The sequence below is a fragment of the Lonchura striata genome, chromosome 2 (genome assembly GCF_050655825.1).
Source record: "Lonchura striata isolate lonStrDom1 chromosome 2, ASM5065582v1, whole genome shotgun sequence".
Taxonomy (NCBI): Eukaryota; Metazoa; Chordata; class Aves; order Passeriformes; family Estrildidae; genus Lonchura; species Lonchura striata.
In genome coordinates this window covers 10,771,595-10,789,784 of record NC_140704.1, presented here as the reverse complement: position 1 = coordinate 10,789,784, position 18,190 = coordinate 10,771,595, and the positions used below count along the sequence as shown (strand labels likewise).

The 18,190-nt window shown below is 40.4% G+C and overlaps 1 protein-coding gene across 1 annotated transcript; it reads right to left on the bottom strand.

Moving 5' to 3' along the window:
- Window positions 1–1,217: 1,217 nt before the first annotated feature.
- Window positions 1,218–11,990, bottom strand: GTPBP4 (GTP binding protein 4). The gene is made up of 17 exons (XM_021528808.3): window positions 11,907–11,990; window positions 11,116–11,286; window positions 9,868–9,971; window positions 9,655–9,791; window positions 9,004–9,104; window positions 8,529–8,621; window positions 7,838–8,029; window positions 7,683–7,748; window positions 6,896–6,985; window positions 6,384–6,494; window positions 6,049–6,126; window positions 5,889–5,940; window positions 5,225–5,325; window positions 4,159–4,356; window positions 3,239–3,304; window positions 1,923–2,057; window positions 1,218–1,445 (listed from the first exon to the last, which is right to left on the bottom strand). Exons 1-17 carry the CDS (start codon window positions 11,952–11,954, stop codon window positions 1,293–1,295), a joined length of 1,896 nt encoding a protein of 631 aa, XP_021384483.1. The 5' UTR covers window positions 11,955–11,990; the 3' UTR covers window positions 1,218–1,292.
- Window positions 11,991–18,190: the final 6,200 nt, after the last annotated feature.

Genomic DNA, 18,190 nt, shown 5'->3' with positions numbered 1-18,190 from the left:
AGCACCCTGTGCATTAAACACCACTGAAGTAGCACGATATGGGCAGGGCAGCAGGACTCAGATCTACTGGATCAAAAAAGTTCTGTTTTTCTAGTTCAGCTTGGAGCAAAAGCTGGCAAAACAGATCCTGAAGCAGAAGCCCTGTGCATGTAGAAGCTGAAAGAAAAATTTTGTTTAACAGTTCCTCCAAGTCCCTCAGAAGTTTTACTTGACCTCTGTCTTCTTTGTGGCACTACAGTATGTTTTAATTCTGAATTTATTACACAAAGTAGATGAGAGAAACTCTTATCAATTTACACATGCTGCAAAAGCTGACATCTGACAGCCAGTTACTGGCTGTATTTCAAAAAGTAGTGATTTGAGGTTTCTTTCTTTCCCCCTCATTTTTCTGGGCAGTATTAATTTTTGATATGGATTTGAAGTGCACTGTTCAAGCAACACATTTATAATGCATCATTTTGAAAACCTCTATGTAACCACTGACAAAGTAGGGACAAAAAATATTTCACATATGACCATATATTTTGCCTTGAGCAGAATTTTATCTGTCAGATCCTAAAGAGAAAATGTCCTGCTAAGCCAAGGATGACAGCAACATGTGCTTGGCACAGAATTTCAGTCCGAGCCTCAATTTCTACATATCTGAAATATTAATATTAAATATTCAAGGCTGTAAGGTGTAACCTTCCCTGCCCATGCTGTTCTAGGTTATTACAGGGTGCAGGTCAGTACTAGAACTGCAGTTTCTCCTCCAGTCACCCTGTATCTCAGTAAAGTGGCAGCACTGCTCCCGTGCTTCAGGGCACAAACAAACTTTGTCTAGTTTTTGGTGCTTTCCTGTTACTTGCCCACCCGTTTCAACCTTCACCAGCAACATAAACTCATCACAAAGGATTACCTGCATGCAGCAATCCAAACCTTACTGAACCCAGGAATTTATTAATTTAACAAAGTGTGCACATTTCTAGATTTAACCTCATTTTAAATTAGGTTTGTATAGAAATATAAACACTTTACTGATACATGAAAGTCAGGAATAAAAATATGAAAGAAAATATTTTTTAATGTCTGTTTAGAAATGGTTTCTGCCACTAGAATTGAATTTCTTGGAACTGCAATATCAAGGTATTGAAATACTGAACTTGAAGTATCATAACCACTAACACAAAACACACATTTAAATATCAAGTATTACTAAAAAAGATGACAACTAGAACTTAGTTTTAATAAATTTAATTTTTATTTTAAATTTGATTTTTTGACCAGTTTTTGATTTTGATCTAGAAGATTGCTTATCTTCTCTGTGTTTTACCAGATTTTCTCTTCCCAGCCAGCAGATGTCTTGGCTTCAAGTTAAATATGTGCCTGTCTGCCTCTCCTTTCCTGCCCAGGCGATTCATTTTCTTTTGAGCTTTCTTTGCCATGATCTTAACCTTCTTCACCATCTATTTAAAAACAAACAAACAAACAATGCAGAGTAACTTCCTCAGTAACTCAGGTAATAAGCTTTACCTTTAAAAAAACCCACTAAGCCGGATGGTTTTATCAAGGACATTAACACCAGCTGAGCAGTATCACTCTGAAACTTAGCAAAACTTTCCAGAACACTAACACAGGATCATGCTATCCCTGAATTCCTCACTTACTAAAGATAGAACCACAGTTTGCAGAATTCTTTCTTCAGACTTGCATTTAGAGACAATAATTAAAATGTACTTCTTTGGTCTATATTATTACATGTTATTTGCAAGATGGAAGTAGAGAAACAAGAGTCCAAATGAAAATATGATCAAGCTGCAGGGAGACCAAACACAAACTCTGGACAAACATAACCAGCCTACTCTGAAGTCTCCCAGGAGCTGGTCTAGGCACAATCATGCTGGTTGAGCTGCCAAACAGGTAAATACAGATGAATAACAAACCTTTTCATCCCGAAGGCCAGACACATCCCGTGGCGTGCGAGAGCAGCTGCGACTGCGCGACGCCGACCTGGGCGCTTCAGACTCTTCGCGTTTGCGCTTCCTCGTGGTGCTGCGCGACCTCCTCATGTAATGTGCCTGAAAGTGAAAACATTTAACCTTTAAAGCCAGAAACAATCAGCTCACTTCTAACCAGAGTAACAGCAAAACCAGGAAGTGGATTGCTGTGATAAATTATATTGGTTATTCCATAGTAACATCATTTAACCTTTAAAGCCAGAAACAATCAGCTCACTTCTAATCAGAGTAATAGCAAAACCAGGAAGTGGATTGCTGTGATAAATTGTATTTGTTATTCCATAGTAACATAAAGATCTTGACAGCTGTTGCTCACTGCCTCTTTGTCCTACAGGAGCACTCAAATTTCAGTGAATATTAGCTTTTTTTCCTCCACAATTACTAACTGGCTCTTTTCTTCTGGTGGAGTAGACTCATACGTAATCAATAAAAAGATACAAATTAATGGATAGCAACAACGCTTAAGCAATTTTGCAACAGCAAAATAACAATGATGAAACCTACCCTGATTATTGTCCTGTGTACTGGGCATAGCCCTGAAGAATTTCAGACATGAAGACTGACCATGTTATAGCATAAGCATTACATTGCTCTTACATCAACACGGCATGGCAGCTCTGAGAACCACAAATGCTTGATTCAGATGTGCAGTGTTGACAGTTCTTGTTTCCTAACTCCTTGTTTAGCTAAACAGAGATCTCAAGATCCAGGGAGCTGTAATACCACTGGATTTGTTGTACAAAATGTTTTGGGCTTTTTTTAAATAAAATGTCTCCTGGAGGCCAGTCTCTGATGAAATATTTTATCTGCCTTACATTTAAAGATGCCAGCTGCCCTCAAAAACTTCAATTACAGCTCATGGAATTAATGAACTATAAAAAGATAGGCCTGATCTGTTGCTATTACTATTTCTAACATAGTAGAGTCTCATCCAACAAAGCAGACTTGATAATTAAGAAGTATGCTTAGCTAAGCCTGTTCTAGAATCCTACACAAATTCCAAGAAAGCAGTGCACTTGTATACATGATTTTTGATAAATGTTAGTTTTCCAGCTTATACAACCTGTTTTGATCACATTACTCAAAAAATTCCAGTACCAACTGCCTCATCTGCAATTCCTAATTCACCCTTAACAGACCCCACCTCTCTCTTGTGACAATTACAATCAGCATTTCAACTGTGCTCAAAGAAATCTAAGTCTCTTTTAGACAAACATTACATTTAATTAGAAAAAACTTACATCATCTTTATTAGTCATGTCAAGTCCAAGATCAGTCATTTCTTTCTCTAACACCTTCCTCTGCACCTGTACAAACACAGTTAAAAAAAACATGTTTCTTTAAAAAAAAAATCCTTCCAACTTTTTGTCTCACTAAACCACCACAAGTCCATTATATTCACTATATAATTCTGGCTTTATCATATCCACAAGCAGGTTATTGACATCCTACCTTCACATTTCATTTTTTGCAACTTTTTTTTTTGCCCCCATAAATTCTGTTTCACAGGACTCCAATGGTCCCACATTTCCTAAAGATCATGTAATTGCTTTTCCTTTTTTTTGTGGAAAGCTGACAAGAAGTTGTTTGGTCAAAAATGTTTCCTTTTCTCCCAAAAGACACACACTCTGGAGAAGGTAAGAGATCTTAGGGGCAACAGCAGCTAGATTCATTTTCTCAAAATGTCTCGTTACCAGTTTATTACTTTGCAATTGTCCTGGACAGGTCAGAAGAGAGTCTGCCATCAGAAATAATGATACCTGGCTACTAAAAAGACACATCACCTTTTCCAGAATAAATTTAACATGATTGTGATTTTAAGTAATTATCTAATTCTTATAGTTCTTTGAATTTTAAGCGAACAGATAATATACAATGAAACAACACAGTTAAACAAACGGAATCATATTATTAAAAACCTTTTCTGCACTACATATGGAGTTTTACACAAGACTCACTTATGTGACACACAAAAAAAAAGGTTTACTATCCCTCCTCAGCTAAGCAGCAACCAGAACTCCTGGGAGAACAGAAGGAAGCAAGCAGTGAAGGGGCCAAGTATGAACAAAACCCATCAGTTCCATTACCTGACAGTGATACATGCTTTCATGATGTTGTTACATAGCAGCAAGATTTTTTACAGAACATGTTCTAGACTCACCTTTTTAGCTGTTCTAGGCATCCTTGGACCATGAACATCTTTTTCCTTTGACTGCAGGATTTTCAGTTTCTTCTTTTCTCGTATCTTCCTTGCCAGTTTTCTGATTTCCATCATTTCTTCATCTTCACTTTCTGGTTCACTGTCATATTCTCCAGCAGCTTCTCTCAGCTCTTCTTCTTTTTCCAATTCTTCCAGTTTCTTAGATTTTGAAGAGGTAAAATAGAGATCAGATCCTTGACTTATGATCCTCAACATTACATTTGTACATGGTCCTGGGCTGTGACAGCACACAGGCCCTTCAAAGAAGGAACTACATTACCTGGTAACCACACTAACAGGGCTGGTGACAGAGATTACTGTGAACCCATGAACACACTGATGTGCAGACTAACTCCATCACTCCACATTATCACTTGGCTAAATCTGTGTGGCTGCCCAAAGCCGCCCAGTGTGTGAAAGCAGCTGTACTGTCCTGTGAGCTGTGCTTGCTGTGCCATTTTTGGAAACAGACTCTGAAAAACCCTTCTCTTCTGACATTCAACATGAGCCCAGAACACCAGAATCCACAGGAACCCAGCTGCATAACTGGGAGGCTCCGTGGGCTGCACTTATCACTCCTCCTTAACAACCAGCAGGAAATCTAAACAATGATTGTTATTAAATAAAAATGTTACAAATTGAGCATTCAGTGCATACCCTCCATAGATGTAAATCTGATGGATGAACTTTGTATTATTAAAAATACATAAAGTTTGATAGCTACACTCCTGTAGCTGTAGTCAAAGAACCAAGAAATATAATTTCTAGTGCAAACCTAATATTTTGGAATGGAACAGATGAGATCACCATCATTCTGACAAAGTGAAGCAATTTTCCATTCCTGTGGAATTTTGTCCTTTATCATTCAAACCCTAGTATCTTTTCCCATGACAAGTGCAGACAATGCAAAAAAAGAACAGGTTCTCATGATACACGATTTGTTTTTAATCTATAAATAGTAACTGACATTAAACAAATAAGAGATAAAGAGGAAAGAAAAGTATAAAGCAATAAATGGAAAACTCACTCTCATTATATCAGGATCAATGTAGTCAAGTATATTATGGCCTTCCCATATCTCTGGAATCTTATCATATTTCTCAGATGAATTCATTAAGTCCCAGTATTCTTAAAAATACAACAAAGTTGATAAAGAGACAATTAATTTAAAAGAATGTTCCATGACAAAAAAAACAACACTCAGAAAACACACACAAAAGAAGTACCCTATCCTAAGATTTTGGCAGCATCACTGCTATATTCAGAAATATTTCTCATCTCCATCCTACTGCCAAAGATTGTTCAGCTATGGCATGACCCACTGCCTCAAGATACACCAGGCAACAAAAACCCAGCTGAAACATTATATATGCAGTTCTCTCTCATATTGATACTTTCTGAACAAAGAGGGCATCAGAAATTAATGAAGTATGGAAAGAAAAAATCACTTGAATCATCAGACCAGCTATTTCCTATCTGTGACTCCAAAATGGGAAACAACTGAGTAACATCACAAAACACATCACTAAAGATCACCAGTTCTGGAACAGAAGGATAGTATGAAATGAAATGGTGGCACTGGCAATTAGTTTAAATGAGTCAGATTTAGGTATTCCCCCTTAAGGCTGAGACAGCCACATTTTACTGTTTAGTAATAATAATGGTCATACCAACTCTTATCTAATACTTACTCTGAAGATCCAAAATATAATCATCTCCCATTTCAAGTTCAATATCTCTCTCCTGCAAAGACATACATGGCTTTAGATACCATCTAATCTAAAAGCTATGGAATAACACAGCAAATTTAAAATCCAGCTGCTGATTTCGTGATTTAGAGATGCCACTTACCAACTTCCTCTTGGGAGTGTCTACTTCCATGCGTTTCTTACGAGCTACTACTCCTTCAGGTATAAAAGGCAGTCGCTCCTGGAATAAGTCCACCCCAATAAAAAAAGGGAAAGTTCACATCATTTTTTTTTTCACACTGCTATAAATCACCAGTTGCACTGTAATGTATTTCTGAATAATAGAAAATCCCAAGCTTCCACCAGGAAAGGCACTTAAAGATAATAAATTAGAAAACTTCAGCATTTGAATCTGTTCACAGATTAACAATGACAGAATTCTTATCCTACTTAAGAAGTACTGGGAAATACATTAACTAGTGCAAACATGTACCCTACCTTGTTATCTCTCTTGTTTGGCATGGCTAAGTGTAATCTATTCAGCACTTCATTCACTTTGTTTCCTCTCATTTTTGTTTCAACACGATGGACCAACAGTCTGTCACAGGCCTGAAAGTGCACATGGCAAGGTAGGGTGAGGAACAAAGCCTTTTAGATACAGCAAATGACACTGCAGGCATTCAATCCCAAGTATCCGGCTTCACATCTTATTCTCGTTTTGTATTATACTTCTAACTCTCAATAAAGCATCAAATTATTTTATGTTAAAAGCATCACGGGAAGATGCATATGCAGATATGCATTTTTTAACAGGATTCAGAAAAAAAAACACAATTTAAAGAAAAATTATTACGACATTACTTTCCATTTTCGCCCAAGCTCACTGAGGTGCAACAAGGACAACATTTTTAAAGTTTATCACTATAATGCAGTCTAGCTGAGATTAAACTCATACAAGTGAAGCAAGATGTTAGCTGTTCATTTGGGATGAAACTAAGAGAATGACCTACCTCTGTTTTAACTTGGATTACACCTTCTTCAGTTAGCGTACTTGTCTCTATTACAGAAAATCCTTCTGCTTCAAAAGCTTCAAATATTTTCTAAAATTGAAAAATTAACCCAAGTAATGACATCCTGTGCATTTCTTAATATACCAGAATACATTAATACCAGAAATCTTAATCCAGAATCAAGACATACAATGCATTACTATTTTATTAAAGGGTGTTTCGAAAAAGATGACTGCAAGTTTACAATTATAGTTCTATTTAATCACTTTCTTTTTTTAGAAGCAAATAACTACTTTTTAAAAGGTACCTATAAATGATCCATAAAGGAAAAATAAAAAAAAAGAGAACACAAATTCTATGTTCTTTAGCCTGTAGATAAAATTGAATTAAGCTTGAAGGACTTTATTGCAACTGTTCAGCAAGACCTCTTTAGTCTAGTGCTCACTGTGCCTAATTGTCACTGAAAGGATTATGGAGTAAAGCTATTGTCTAACTTCCAATTAAAGCAGAAATTGAAAGGTCTAACACCATCAGAGATTTCTGAAACCATTAAGCACCTGCTTTCTGCTTGGCATTTACAATATTCAGGCAAGGGCTACATTAGACAGTACTAAAGAAAGCTGGGGTCAAGACTTGCAAAGCCACCTTCCACTGCACTATTAGAGCAGCTCAATAAAGAAATGATCATGTAAAAGATTTTGACCAAAAAAAGTTATAACCATCCACAATGCACACACAGGATTTTTGTAAACATCAGAAGACAAAGAGGTGAGAGAAGTATCCTAACCTGACTCTCTTCAGGAAGTTCTGAAATCCTCTTCACATCGCATTTGTTTGCAACAATTATAAGTGGCTGATAAAAAGGCAAAAAAAAAAAAATCTTAATTCAATTTACCATATTATAAACCCCTCGGGTTTGCTAATAATGTGAACAAAACTCACCTTGTTAGCAAACAGTGGCTTAATATTTCTGAAGAGCTCCACCTGCTCCTCCAGACTATGCCCACACTGCTCAGACACATCCATCATGTAGAGCACAGCAGCACGCAGATGTGCCAGGGCAGTGATAGCCTGCATCTCAATGGTGTTCCTGTCCTCCAGGGGGTGATCCAAAATACCAGGAGTGTCTACTACCTAAAATTAACATAATTAAGTCAGGTGTTACCCATCAGCTATTGCAGTATTTGATTGTTCAACTGTATTGTCTTTTTTAAGACAGCTACAGTTTTTCCTTTCAGTCATAAATAGAACTGTAAGCTCTGCCAAACTGAGAATTTAAAAATGTAGAAACGTAAGAATGAGGTTTCATAACCAACACTCCAAGTATTGCAGAGGAAGAGAAAATGCTGTCCCTACCTGGCCCAGAATTTGCGAGTGATAAAAAGTGATCTAGCTTTAGTCAATAATTCCATTTCCCATCTTCCCTCCAATTGAGAACAGACCCATGCATGTACATTTTTAGAACAGGTTTTGACTGCTGCTCTCACTTGGCACACTGCACCTTGCACAGCAGCTGTCAGACACAGCCTGTCTCACCAAGACACAAAAATGCAGCTCCCATGGTAAAAAAACGCAAATCAGGCTATAACCAGCTCAATCTTTCAAGAAACTGCAAAATAGTAACAGTTCTCACCTGCCAGCGAAGATACTTATAATCCATATGTCCCACAAAGAGAGATTTCGTGGTAAAAGCATAAGGCTGCACTTCTACATCTGCTCTTGTAACCTTAAAACAAGATTTAGTCACATACATTTATTTAAAATTTCCTTAAGTTGCAAGTAGTATAACCTAATTATAATACAATTCCTTTGCTACAGGGGGAAAAAGAAACTAAAACATGGTTATTCTAGCTTCTCTACAAGTAGCTGTCTATCAGAAAATATGCTAATGGGATGCTATTTTGGAGAAGGTAAGGATTTTTAAGAGTGAAATCTATCAAAACTTTCCATTTATTCCTTCAGGAATTTCATTCAACCTCTACTCACACTTTTGAACTTGCTACTACTCACATCAGACACAGCCACAACTAAATCAAATTGTTTAGAAGCTACCTTATTTTAAATAAATTGTATTCTCAATATTATCTATGGAAAAACCACTCACATACCTTATTTATAAAGCTGGATTTCCCAACATTTGGGTAGCCACACAGCAGAAGAGTTCGTGTATTGGGATCAATGGTTGGCAAACGAGACAAATGCTGTCGTACTGAAATATTAAAAATATTTTTTAAGTATCTCTGATAATTTAAGTTTTACTGAGATGGAATAACTATATATATCTGAATTGTCCTAAAAATCAGTAACACTGCTGATATAATATGATCATTCATAAAGGTATGTAATACCTTGAGGACTCCACAAGTATCTACGTACAACAAAAATAAAATTTAAGAAATATTTAAGAAATGAAGACCACTGTCTTACAGCTAGAATGACTCCACCAAATCAATCTCAAACCTGAGACTAGTAAATCTGAAGTAAGGAGTATTTTTCACATATATGTTAGTGAAAAGAATGGTAAGTAAAAGCATGCCTGTGACTTCTAAACAAAGTTTTATCACTGTTAGCAATACCATAACACTTAATTAATATTCAAAGAGAAAACTATTTTTTTCCAAAATAAACACAAGTATTTGAGGATTTAAAAAGTGCTCCCGTGTTTCCTGGATCTGTAACCTCTACTAAACACATTCTTCTGCTACTAAGTGTAATAAACTTTATATCCAATGCATTTTTAGCCCGTATTTCACACCAACCTTGCTCCAAGTACTCCAGGCTCTGTTTCTGTCTCTTGATGATGGTGCACATGCGTCCCAGGGCCGCCCGTTTGAGCTGCTTGCAGCGGTACAGGGAGTCCCCGTACTTCATCAGCCGCACGTAGTCCTTGGCCACGCTGCGGGCACAGGAGAGCAGAGCTCAGCCACCAACCACCAGGCACAGGCAAAACCAGAGAAATCAACGCCCCTTACTTGTCAATCAGATTCTTGGCAATGTTGATCTGCCCCAAAGCCAACTTGTAGTGATCTTTGTCATACAGGACATTCATCAGGTCCGCGTAAAAAGGATGAATATCCTAAAACAAAAGCATGATGTTAAGTCTCATACTTTCTTACTCTATTTCTTGCACATAAGTTTGTTTTTTTTTTTTTTTCTCCAGTACAGCAACACAAATGACAGCAAAGGCCAAACAATTTTCATTACTATCATATGTCAGAAAAATAATCTGCTTGGTCATTAAATGCATGAATCTTAATTCCTCTGAATTTCTTCTGCAAACACATCTTTGACTTAGTCATACAGAGTCTCCATTTCACCTTTTGCTTTCTGAAATACTTCCTAATACAACTTTGAAGTCTCTTTTTCCAAAGAAAAAACTGCAAGAAGCCAACAGAAATTGTCTCAAAGGATATTCATATTATAGCAGAAATACCGCAGTACTATAAATTCCTTTTCTTTTATGAGTGCTGCAATGAAATTCTATGCAAGACTGGACAAAAAGAGATTTTTTAATGCCCAAATAAATCCTCAACTTTTCAAGGAAGTGGCATCTCTGCTACAAATCTTTTAAGTACAGTATTTCAGCTAGTTATGTATTTACCTGAAGAAATTTCATCATGGTGATGAAAAAAAAACCCAGAAGATATTTCTGGGAATTCTGGAGCAACACTCACCGGATATGAAATTATCAAGAAAAACAATTTAATAAGTGAATAATTTCAGTCTGAGCAGAAAACTGCCCATAAAAAAGTCCCACAGGGAAATGAATACAGCTGCAGTTGTTGGAAGTTAATAATGTGTTTCTAACCCCACCCTTTATTGGGCCAAGGACAACATTTTATGTTGTCAAATTAACTCCTGAAGATGGAAAGCAATATGATATATTATATTTCTTGGTATTTCCTTGAGAAGACTAAATATAAGTACAATTTCCATATGCATACACACAGAAGAAATAAGAAGCAAGCAGACACAATATACTTAAAACCCCCCACATTCTACCTTAATTTAAAAGCAACTTTTGGTAAACATATCTGATCAGCTAAAAGCTTGTAAAATCCAGCTTTTAATGGCCATCCACTAGCACAACTTAGACTTCTGCTCTTCACAGGAGCATACTATTTTTGTAGTACAGGTTTTGCCTACTACTCACAGTAAAATCTGCTTTAAATCAGCCAAATTGTCTACACAGAGTAATCAGCAAATGAGAAAACACTTACATCTAATTTCGGGAAATCTGTTAAGATCTGAGTGAGTCTGTCATGGTAATTTTGTTGAGTATATTTGACTTTTCGCATATAAAAATGCCGAATCCGATGGATTTGATAATGTTTATGAATGACAGTTGGGGTCTTCCGCTGAGTCTTTGACAATGTCAAATCTATGAAGTCCTGCAATGGAGCAAACATGATTAATTACACGAAACGCCAAGTTCTTGTAAAGGCAACAATTTTCTTTTGGTGGAGGAGGCTGCTGACGAGTGAAGTGCATCCACAGTTTGAGAGGAATGCTTTAGGCACGCAGGAATAAGCAGTTTGCACCTTCCCTGCCCCGTTTCTATTCCAAGTTTCTATTCTGGCTGCCCCCGGCCCAGCCGCCCCAGCCAGACCGAGCCCTGCTTGGAGCTCCCTTCACCCTGCTGCATTTAAAAACCCTTCCTCCGACTGGTGGAGGACTTTATTTTGAAGCAAGACGCTTTCGGTATGAGGCAGGTTTGTAAAACGAGAGGGGTTATTGTGGGGGACAGCGCGGCGTTAAGGATCCGTGCTCAGGGACCCCCCCCCGGCACTGTACATGGTACGGGCCGCCGGCCGCAGCAGCACCGGCACGGGCGAGTCCACCACTCCCGCGGGAGGGGGAGGAGGCGAAGGCCGACACCACGCCGGCACCGCGGAAGGGGCAGGAGGGCAGCGCGGTCCTCGAAGCCGCCGAGCGAGAGGGACGGCCCGGTGCGGAGGGCACGGAGGGCAGAAGCAGGGGCCGGGGCAGGAACGTGGGAGCGCGGCCGTACCTTGGCAGACGGAACCACCGTGATCTTCTTGAAGTTGTAGAGCGCCATGGCCGCCGCCACCGCCGCGCCACGCGCCGGAAAGGGAGCGCGCCCGGCGCTCTCGCGAGAGCTGCGCGCGCCCCGCCCGCCGGGAGCGGGAGGGAGAGGGAGGGGAGCGGGTGAGGGAGGGCGAGACAGAGGGAGTGTGGGAGGGGGAGCGTTGGGGTTGAGTCTGGCCTTGCCAGAGGAGCACTTGACCGCGAGCAGGGTTCTAGTGAAACAAACTTTAAGGAATTTAGGCTGTGTCCTGTTGTCCTGTCACTGGTTGCCTGGGATAAGAGGCCGAGCCCCTCCTTTCATGGAGCTGTAGAGAGCAATGAGGTCCCCCTGAGCCTCCTGTTCTCCAGCCTGAACACCCCCAGCTCCCTCAGCTGCTCCTCACAGAACATGTGCTCAGACCCTGCTCCAGCTCCATGCCCTTCTCTGGACACGATTCAGCACCTCAGTGTCTTGAATGACATATGGGATGTTTAGAGAAAGAATGAAATCTGTGAAGACCAATGGATTAATGTTGATAAGGGAGGAAAAGTTTGGGGAAATGGAGAGAAAAGCGAATAAAAGAGGCTGGTAGCACACACGGTCAGTAAAAATATCTGCTCATACCTTGCACATGCCATTACTACAGTTTGCCCTTTTTACTAAACTCCATTCCTGACCATTTTCCAGATTGAGGAGGCTTTCTGTTCTGTTCCTGTGAGTGAGAAGCCAAGTGCCTGCCACAGGAGAAGAGGCAGAGATCCATGGTGGCCGTGTTTCCAGGGTGCCAGGAATGGAGGGATCGTGGTACATGCACACTGTCAGTGTACATGTACATGCATAGACACACTCGACAGGCTGAGAAACTTGGGGCTGTTCAGAGGAGCTTGTGTGGAAACCTCACAGGAAACTTCCAGTGTCTAAAGGGGGCCTACAGCAAAGCCAGAGAGGGACTCTGTCAGTGAGTGATAGGACAAGGAGTAATGGGTACAAACTGAATAAAGGGGAAATTTAAGTTATATATTAGGGAGAAATTCCTCACAGTGATGAGACCCAGAACAGCTTGCCTAGAGAAGCTGTGGTTGCCCCAGCCCTGGCAGTGTTCAAGGCCAGGTTCAATGGGACTTTGAACAAGCTGGTCTGGTGGAAGGTGTCTCTGCCTATGGCAGGGGGTTGGCATGAGATGATCTTTGAGGTCTCTTCCAACCCAAACCACTCTCTATGTGTGTGTGAGTGCAACTGGGAGAGCAGGGGCTCCCAGGGGCCAGAATGATCCAAGTGTCGAGGCTCTGTGTGGGTGGACACATGCACAGGAATATCTGGTGTGTGTGTTCCTGCTGCAGGTACATGCTCAGTCTTCCTTTCAGCTGGGTCTGTGGTCATGGGGCTGCAGCAGCCGCACCTCCTGATGAATTCTGACAAATTCCTGATGAATTCCTAACCCAAAACAAACACACTCTTACTTCCCTCTATTATTGCTTTTCCTTAATTTCTTTTTTTTCATAATAACTTTTAGTGACTTGTCTCATTCTTAATTGTAAATCCTTTCAGATAAAGACAAAGCATGAGTGAATTCTGGAGCAGTTTGTGAACTTGACTGTACCTTGTGCTCTAGGGTCTTTTGTGTATCTTCAGCAAACAAGAAATACAGATATCTAAGATACCTGAATGTAGGCACATCCTGCAGTTTGCATGTATATCCCTGTTTTCTACTCGACAGTAAGCTGGCATGCACATCAGTTTTAAATAAATTGCAAATTACTTGATACTCTTTGGGAGGCAAACTAGATTAAAAATTAGGAATTCCTTTGGCTTCCACACTAGTTTGGGTTTTTTATCTCTACACAAAACATGACATTATTCACTTGAGAGAATTTATTTATATGTTAATCTGTGATTGCACATTTTTCTACAGTACTAGAAATTTAATGCATAACTCCTTTTACATTTCTTTTATTTAACTGTGCTCCTGGTTTTGCTGAAGTGCTCCAAACAGCTGTCCAGTGCAGTGGAAATTTGTAAGCTATTTGAAAAGTAATAACTCATCAGCCAGATGATAGTTAATCCTTTCCAGTTAACTGTAGTAATGACTGCATGAGCACTACTGGATGATAAACATGCTCTTAGAACCATTCCTGTCTCTGGCCTCACAGTGGGGCTGCAGCTGCCCTGTTCTGAAGGGACATGCAGCTTCCTAAACATTTTGATATGACTACTTCAGTCTGTCTTCTTGAGGTGTTCTTGAGCAATGAGATTTGACTTCACACTTTATTTATACTGTATTTCGCAAATACGTCATTTTATGGAATAGAAGGAGCTTTTCTCTAAGTATATTCCCACATTTCCCCAGTTTCTGGAAAGATCCTTCTATGAGGTGGCCTGGGACATTCAGACTGCCCAGCAGCTGGAACCAGCAGTCTCAGCCTTCCCCAGTCCATGGCACTTTTACATGTGAGCCCCCAAGGTTCACATGCCCATTGCAGGCACTCCAGACTCACATGCAGACATGCTCTGTGCACCCCCTATGATGCTGATCCTCAATATTCAGATTATCCAGGAGCAGGCCCTGGCACCCCTGCTCTCACACTGCCTGTGCATTACTACTTTCTTGGACAGTTTTCAAGAGAACAAATTTCAAGACAAAATTTGGGTACCATTCTAGACATTGTGTCCTCTTGTTCCAGAAGTCAGGAGAAGTAAGACCATGTCAAGTTATGTTTCTTTTGGACCAGAAAATTCCTTATCCTAGCTGGTTTTCTACACTCAGACATTCTCATTCATATTTATCATACATTTCAGGCATGTAACACTTATTCTCTATTTCATGTTTTAAACACCATTCTAGTAGACTGTAATTCATATCAATTTGAAATTGAAAAACACAAAATTATTCATGTGCATTGTGCAAGGGTAACTAATGGCACCAGCAAGGTTCATGTGCTGTGCCAATCCACCAGAGAGGAACTTCCAAAAACAGGCACAAGAATGGACAAGGCCCAGGGAGCCACCCAAGTATTCCTCTGTAAGAAATGCTTCTGCAGAACACATGCAGGAATTTGCATTATTACTAGATATGGCATTACAGAATCAATCAGGTTGGAAAAGGCCTCTGAGACCATGGAATCCAACCTTATGCCCCAACATCACCATGTCAACCACACCACAGCAGTGAGTGACACATCCAGTCTTCTCTTAAACACCTCCAGGGACAGTGACCCCACCACGTCCCTGGACAGCCCGTTCCAATGTCTAATCACCCTTTCTGTGAAGAAATTCCTCCTAATGTCCAACCTAAACCTCAACCACGAGTACAACTTGTGGCCATGGCCTCTCCTCCAGTTGCTGGTTGTCTGAGAAGAGACCGACCTGGCTACAGTCTCCTTTTGGGCAGTTGTAGAGAGTGAGAAGGTCACCCTTGAGCCTCCTGTTGTTTAGTGTCGTTATAGGACACGAAATGAGTGCACAGAAGCTTGGTAAGTTCAGAAGAGAAAAAGAGCCAAATTTATTTCTGACCTCACAATATATAGAATCCCAAAAGTGACAGTGGATTGGAGGATGAAACTGCCACCTCTCCAACCACACTGGTCAAACCAAGAGTCCATCAATTCTCTCCTCCTACAAAGAAGAATGCAAAATAATCATTATTTACATGAACAGTGCGTGAGAACTCCAGTAGAAATATGTAAACATCAGAAGGCATGGAAAGCTTTTAAAAGAGCTTTAAAACTTTCAAAAGAACTATAAAAGAAATCTTAACACTTTTAAAAATCAGGGCAGCAGTTCAGGCTAAAAACTCCCAGCTCCCTCAGCTGTTCCTTATACAACTTGTGCTGCAGACCCTTCCCCAGCGTCCTTTCTCTCCTCCTGTTTCCATAACAGAAGAAAGCTTTTCAGAGGGGTTGTTTGATAACCTGTTGGTCTGGCAGCAATATGCAGTCTGCCTCACCTTTTGATTTCAGCAGCTTAAAAGCCAACTAACAGGCTAGTCAGAAAATGGTATTTCTGGAAGCAATTTTGCTTCAGTTTAATTCCTTGGTTTTGAAAATCTCCATATCAGTAGCCAAGCTGAGGAAAAATATTCAGTCCCACTCTGGTCCACACAATGGAAAGGCATGGCCACAAACAGACCTGGCAGCTTCCCTAACCTTTTTGCTCTGTAGATTGGATGCAAGAGGTCAGGGCCAAGAGACACTGGTAGATGCCAGGTACAAAAAACTACTGCTTCTTCTCTAGCAGCTCCACCAGGCTTCATCAGACAGCATCAATCTCTGAACTACCAGCCCAGAAGTATCACATTAAACACAGAAAATAAAGCTGTAAACAGGCAACAGTGCTTACACTTACCTGCAGTATCTGAAATATCATGAGCAAGATTTTATTTTGAAACAGGGCCATTTTGTATCAGCACACAAAAGGCACATCACACAAAGGGAACTTCCAAAATTGTAATATTAAGATTCAGACTCTCTTACTAAATTATTATTACAAAGGGCATGCATGGTGATGGATCAAAGCGCTTTGGAGAGCGACAATACTGCCCCAGAAGAATAATGCCATCTAATGCATCTCAGGAACATGGCTGAGGCACACTCAGGAATACACTCAGGAATACAGTAGTATTAGCTGTAGTTACAGTGTAATCCTGGGAAAACTTTGAAATTGTTTAAGGAAGTACAATAAAGACCCACCACGTTTTGCCTTTCCCAGCTGCTCCTCTTTTGCTTGTTGAGGGAGGAGACAGCTTTACCAGAATGGAGGTGGGGAGTATGTCCTTTTGTTCCATGATTTGCCAGGGCAGCATTACAGAGAATAGCAATGGCAAGTGGAGAATTTCCTCTGTGTCTGGCAGCTCCTGATGGAGTCTGCTGGGGGTTGCCTTGTGGGGGGAGCATCAGGATAAGCAGGGGCACATGGTGCTGCTGGGGTAGGGGCAGAGGCATGGGCAGGAAAGGGCTCATGGGCAGCTGCCTTCTCCTGTGTCCTCTGTGGGCATTCAGCCAAGAACACAAGCTGGGAGAGTCCTCTAAAAGCCTTAAAGAGCCCCAGCTGGAGCTTCTGAAGCATCTTGTCTCACCCCCCCTTCCCCGAAGAGTCAACAGCCAAACTGAAAGAGTGGAGAGCCTCAGCAGATCATACTGAAAGTTGCTAAAAAAAAAAAAAATTCCCCCAGAACCATCTGAAGTTTGGTGATTCTTACGGTCAGGAAAGAGTTGTTTTTCTGATCTTTCTGAATATGGTCACAGTCTTAGAGCTGGCAGGGTTTTGTCATGCTTTAAGGAATAGGTAATTCTTCTGCAAAAATAGTGCCTCATGTCAGCCTTGTCAATGCTCTGGCCCCGACACGGTGGCACCAGTGGGTTACATTTTCAAAATGAGCCACATCCAGGCTTCCTTTACTGGAAGAAAATGCTCACTGTGTGCAGTGCAACAGTGTGCCCGGGGCAGTTCCCTAAGACACCTGAGGGGAATGGTGGGCTATTGCCTAGCTCTCAGGTGCAAGGGAGTTGTTTTTGTGTTCACTTTCTAATTTTTAATTGTCACCCTCATTTTAAATTACTTCGCATCCTAGGTTGCTGACCCAGTCATGACTCATGGTAGCCCCATGGAAAAAGGAGTGTTGGCAGAGACCTCACTGAGACTCCTTGTGATCAGAGGCTCTTGACATAGAGGCCCGAGGTGTGGGATTCATTGGCACTGAGGGTTAAGCTGCACTCACGAAAGCCTAACCACTTCTGTGAACCTTCTCTGAATAGTGATGGCAGGAATCAGCCAGGCAGTGTTTACCATGAGAGAGAGGAAAGGAAGAAAAAAGAAGAAAAAAGAGCAAACAATAAGACAATAAGAGCACTGTTGGTAAGTTACACAGAGCAGGACCATATTAATATTTTTTTTAAATATTATTTGTCTTGTTTAAGGCTTAAAAGACTTTAAGATCCAGAAATATAAAAATCAGAAGGATTCCAGATTACTGAGTGGATATTTCTCCAAGGGCAGAAGCAGGATGTGCTTCAAACTTCCCATGCTTGGAAATGATTTCAAGTGTTCTTAGATGTTTGCATCTACTACAACATCTTGACAACATTTGCAGGTGTCATTTTTGGTGGCACATATAATTGCAGGCACATTTTATTGTACTTAGATGCCTATTTTATTTTGGCTGGCAAATGAGCAGTTTGACACCTAAATATGCCTGCAATCAGCTATGACATAAACTCTATCTACAGATGTATTTTTGACATAAAATTGGGAATGAAGCTGATGTCCTTTCT

What these genes read in the sequence shown, in the direction of transcription:
- GTPBP4 (XM_021528808.3), bottom strand. Translation starts at nt 11,954, where the DNA reads ATGGCGCTCTACAACTTCAAGAAGATCACGGTGGTTCCGTCTGCCAAG. An exon ending in TAATCCAAGTTAAAACAGAG is followed by an intron (nt 6,495 to 6,895) that starts GTAGGTCATTCT and finishes GTGCACTTTCAG; the next exon opens with GCCTGTGACAGACTGTTGGT. An exon ending in ACATGACTAATAAAGATGAT is followed by an intron (nt 2,058 to 3,238) that starts GTAAGTTTTTTC and finishes TTTCACTTTCAG; the next exon opens with GCACATTACATGAGGAGGTC.